The 5,125-nt window shown below is 24.0% G+C and overlaps 1 protein-coding gene across 1 annotated transcript in view; it reads right to left on the reverse strand.

Annotated features, from left to right (window-relative positions):
• Window positions 1–2,746, reverse strand: part of LOC117173779 — a 33,964-nt gene extending 31,218 nt beyond the window's left edge. The window contains exons 1-2 of the mRNA XM_033362421.1: window positions 2,721–2,746; window positions 2,325–2,382 (exon numbers count right to left, since the gene is read on the reverse strand). Coding sequence (XP_033218312.1) covers window positions 2,325–2,382 — 58 coding nt within the window. The 5' untranslated portion in view covers window positions 2,721–2,746. The remainder of the gene's footprint in view (window positions 1–2,324; window positions 2,383–2,720) is intronic.
• Window positions 2,747–5,125: the final 2,379 nt, after the last annotated feature.

Raw genomic sequence — 5,125 nt, forward strand, 5'->3', positions numbered from 1 at the left:
TATAATTATAACAATAATAATAAAATTCTTAATTATTTTTAATAAAACTGTTATAAGCGAACAACTTTTTGACCCAAGAGACGAATCTTGAAACAAAAAGATTAATTTTCGTCAAAGTATTATAACTTTTAACGAAGTAGTTGATTTTTTAACCATAAAAGAGCTTAACTTTTAATAAAATGGTTCAATGTTCAACCAAAAAATACGAATTTTTTATAACAGAAAATGAATTTTCCGATTAAAAACGACGAATTTTCTACAAAATAGTTAAATTTTCAACAAAAAAATTATTATTTTCAACAAGCTAGTTAAAGTTTCTACTTAAAAAGGGGAGTTTTTAATTGAAAATTGTTGATTTTCTACAAAACTCTTGAATTTTTTATTCAAAAATATGAATTTCCAACAAAAAACTGATTAATAAAATCCTACTACTTGAATTTTCTACCAAAATGGTTAAATTATCAACCTAAGAGGATGAATTTTCAAACAAAAAAGTTCATATTCAATGAATAAAGATAAATTTTTAACCAAGTAGTTATATTTTCAACAAGATGAAATTAATGTTGAAACAAACTGTTCCATCAACAACCAAATAGTTAAAATGTAACAAAAAGAGACCAATATCTATTTAAAAAAATTAAACTTCAATAAAAAACAGTTACATTTTCATCTAAATAGTTAAGTTTTCACAAAGAAAGACAAATTTTCAACAAATAAAGATTTTTTAAATCAAGTAGGAAAAAAAGTTCATCTAAACTATTATTAATGATGAATCTTCGATAAAAAAATGATTTTTTAACAAAATAGTTCAACCTAATGAATCGATTTTAAAACAAAAAATATGATTTTATAGAGAATAATGTAATATTTGTAATTTTGAGCCAAAAAAGGTGAAAATTCTGCTATAACAGGAAAATTATGACACAAGAAAGTAAAATCTCCATAAAAATATTCAAAATCTCAAACTAATTGAATTTCAGTTGCATTTTCAACCAAATAATTGAATTTTTTAGAAGACAGTTTGAATTTAAGAAAAATAAATCATCAATCAAACTGGACAAATTTTCGATTCAAAAAATCAAATGTTTAACAAAAATATTAAATTTACGGCCAAAAAATATGACTTTTAACAAAATACTTGAGTTTTCCACCAAATTATTTTATTTTTAACAAAGTAGTTGAATTTCTAACTAAGAACTTGCATTTTCTTACATTAACCAACCAAAAATTGTTGCATTGTCGAACGAATAGATGAATTTTCAAACCAAAAATACTAATTTTTTACAACAAAGCTGCATTTTCTACCTGATAATTCAAAGTTTCTACAAAAAGATAAAGTTATAATTAAAAATGTTATAGTTAATACCAAATTTAAAAAGAATTCTGATTAAGAACGCGATAGTTGTATTTTTTAACAAAAAGGAAAAAAAACATCCCTACTAAAAGAGACAAATTTTAAAACCAATAAAGTGAATTTTCAAAAAGGAAGAGTAAATTTCTAACAAAAGAGATGAGCTTACAACCACATACGTAAATTTTCCAACAAAATGTTTTGTTTTTAAATTTTTAAAAAATGCAGTCAAAAATTGAAAAGTTACATTTTAAATGAAAAAAAATTAATTTGGAAATAACATATTTTTTAGTCCAAAAAATTTAATTTTAAATCTAAAAATATAAATTTTCAACAAATAATGTAATTGTAGATATTTGAAGCAGAAAATAGATAGTAAATTTAAGCCAAAGACGTTACATTCGATCAAAAAAAGGAATTTTCAACAAAATAGTTAAATTATTATCGAATGAAAATTAATTTTCAAATATAAGATAAAAGATAAAAGATAAAATTTCTAATTAAGCAGATAAGCTTATATAGCAAAAAAGAGGAATTTTCAGTCAAAAAGGATTTTAGTTAAATTTTGAAATTAGTGGAAAACTCATTAATATTATTAAATCCTTTGCAATACCTTTAATTTCAGAGAATAACCTTAAAATGCTATTATTGTATTTGAAATTCTTTAAAATGTCCAGTGGGCCAAGTGACCAGATTCCTACCTTATCGACACTTTTTTTATTTCCTAACTTATATTCACACGAAATGTCACATCGAGTTGAAAATTCGGGATACTAAACCAGAAGCACTAAAAATGGTGGGTCTGGTCCTAAACTTGTATAATTATGAAAAAAGTTTTTTGTTGAAGATAATCATTAATTCTCGTAAAATCCCAAGTGATCCCATAAAAATCAAGTCAATTCTAACAAATCGGACACTTTTGAGATTAATTGTACGCACCGTACATCCTTAACACATCGAAAATTATACTCACTTTTAAAATTGAGGCCAACAACGAATATCAGGATCAGTATGTCAATGCAGGTCTTCATCTTTGAAGAATTATTAAACGGTGACTGATTACTTTTTTCAATTTACTCACTACTATATATACTAAACCACCATCTGTTTATTCTTAAGGTTGATTTATTACACGTAGAACGTTGTAAAAATCTTACTTTCTTTGATCAAGACTGTCAGCAATATTTATTGTTGAATTTGATGCATAAATTTTGCCACATTTCTCGGTGGTGAAAATAAAAAATTTACAGGTAAAGCTTCATGTCGAAAAATAAAAGGTCAACAGACAAGGGAAAACTTAATAAATATTGTAAGCTGAATCTATCAATGTCCTCTCCTCCAAACTGAAGGAGTGGTATTTCGTACTTACTCGAAGAAATTCCCTCTCGAGTTGAGAAATATTGTTATCAATTTTAGAATCAGACGAGCGAAAAGTCGATGTGATTTGATACGAATGCTAGCTGCTGTATGAGATATACATTGGTGATAGAGTTATTTAAGGAGAATATAGGACACAAAAAAGTTGAAAGACGTAAGAAGACGTGCAGGAAATATCGGAAAGAAACCTTTTTTCCAGAAACAAAAATAGAACATGAATTACAGTGGTTGAAAAAATGTTTTATTTTCTTATTATAAGTGTGAAATCATACATCATCGACAAAAAACTGCATTTTCAAGTATGGCCGTGCGTTCTCACAGAACGCACCAGTTATTAGGACCTTCCTAATTTGAAATGATTCAGATCATTTCCTGAATGTCTGGTCAAATGAAAAAATTTGTTTGGAACTGTAATTAAAAAAATATTAAAAAATACATTTAAATACATTTGAAAAATTATTATTATTATTCTTTTGTTAAAGTTTCTCTTCTAATGTTAACATCACAGACAAATTTTACTTCTCGATTATCCTTAATTTTAGCCAAAAGGGAAAAATCAGTATGGACGTGTGGATGTGCGGTCATTCTAACCGCACCAACAAGTATTAGGACTTTCCTGATTTAGAATGATCTAGATTATTTTCTGACTATTTGGACTGATAAAAAAATTGGTTTGAAACTGTAATTTAAAGAAATATTAATAAATGCATTAAATAAAATTTGAAAAATTATTAATAAATTTCTTTTGTGAAAATTACTCTTTTAAGTTTACGGGTTTTACGGTTCCACAGGTCAGTGAAAACTTAGAAATATAGAAAAGTCAAAGAATTGTTTTGATTAAGGAAAGTCCGAAGTTTTGAAAAAAAAAATTCAAAAGTCAGAGAATTAAAAGATTTAAAGTTATTTTCAGTTATTTGCAGTAATTTAATATGATTTCAAACTATTTGAAATACATTAGGAAATTCTTACGAAATCTAAGGAATGATGCAAATTTTTTTAACGTTTCAAAGCATTCTAAAATAATATAAAAGTTTTGCAAATTTTTAAAGATTTTTCAATTAATTAAAATAACTTAAATAGAATCTAAAGAATTTAACAGATTTCGGGGTACTTACATATGTACAAACATTCCAAGAAATTTCCAAAGCTTTTAAAAATTTCAAGCAAATTGAAAAATTTCAGCAGAAACAATAGTTTAGGCTATTTTTACTAGATTTAAATCATCTGAATTATTTCAAAGATATTATTAAGAATTCACGATATTTAAAAAATTCCAAGTATATTTAAAACATCCAAGAAATTATGAAAAGGTTTAAAATTTTCATAGGATTTAAATTTTTTAAGGATTTAAAGATTTTTAGTGTATTTTGAAAGATTTCAAGGATTTTTTAATTTATTTGAATAATTTGAAAGAATTTCGAAGTATTGTGAAGAATTTAGTATATTATTAAACGATTCCAAAGAATTGGCATTCGATTACTGTGATGTAATGTAATTTAAGAAAATTTATAAAATAATAATTTAAAATTGATAAATACATTTCAATAATAAAAATAAATGAAACAGTCATTTATAAAAAAATTAAGAAATTTCATACAATTAAAAAAATTCTCAAGAACTTTTAGTTTCTTTCAGTATGTTAATAGGATTTCAAATGATTTAAAATGTTTTAGGTTATTTTTAAAACGTCATAAGATTCCAAAATATTTGATGAAAAGTTAAGAAATCTCAGGAATTTTTTAATTGGCATAAATAATTTAAAACGATTTTAAAAAATTTGAAAAATTATAACGTTCACTTAAGTAATTTATTTTAATTCCAAAGAATTTAAAATATTTCAGGGTATTTTTAAATCATTTGAGGAATTTCAAAAGATTTCAAAGGATTTTTAAATTTTTCGGAAATTTTAAAAGTTTGCGAATATTTTTTTTAATGATTTTAGGGATTTTCAAAAAATTCTAAGAATTTTTCAATTTATTCAAATAATTTTAGGGGATTTCAAAGAATTTGAAAGATTTTACGACACTTTTAAAACTTTCGAATAATTTTTAAGAGTTTTAAAAAATCGCAATCAAAAAAGAAATTTTCAACCAGAAATAGAATATTTAACTTTTCAGTTAAAGGGTTTTTTTAAGTTTTAAGGGATTTCTAGATTTTTTAAATATTTTAAATATTTTTAGGGAATTTAAAAAAAAGATCCTAAAGAATTTGCATTAGATTTCAATAATTTCATGGGATATCAAAGGATTTGGAAACTCAAAAATTTTAGAAGATTGCAAAGATTTTTTAATTGATTTATATAATTTTAAAGGATTTCAAAAAATTGTAAAAAATATAGGAAGTTTTCTTAAATTCAAAGTAATTTTTAAGAGCTATAAGAAATTCCAAGGGATTTTA

This window comes from Belonocnema kinseyi, chromosome 5 (genome assembly GCF_010883055.1).
Source record: "Belonocnema kinseyi isolate 2016_QV_RU_SX_M_011 chromosome 5, B_treatae_v1, whole genome shotgun sequence".
In the NCBI taxonomy this organism is placed as follows: Eukaryota; Metazoa; Arthropoda; class Insecta; order Hymenoptera; family Cynipidae; genus Belonocnema; species Belonocnema kinseyi.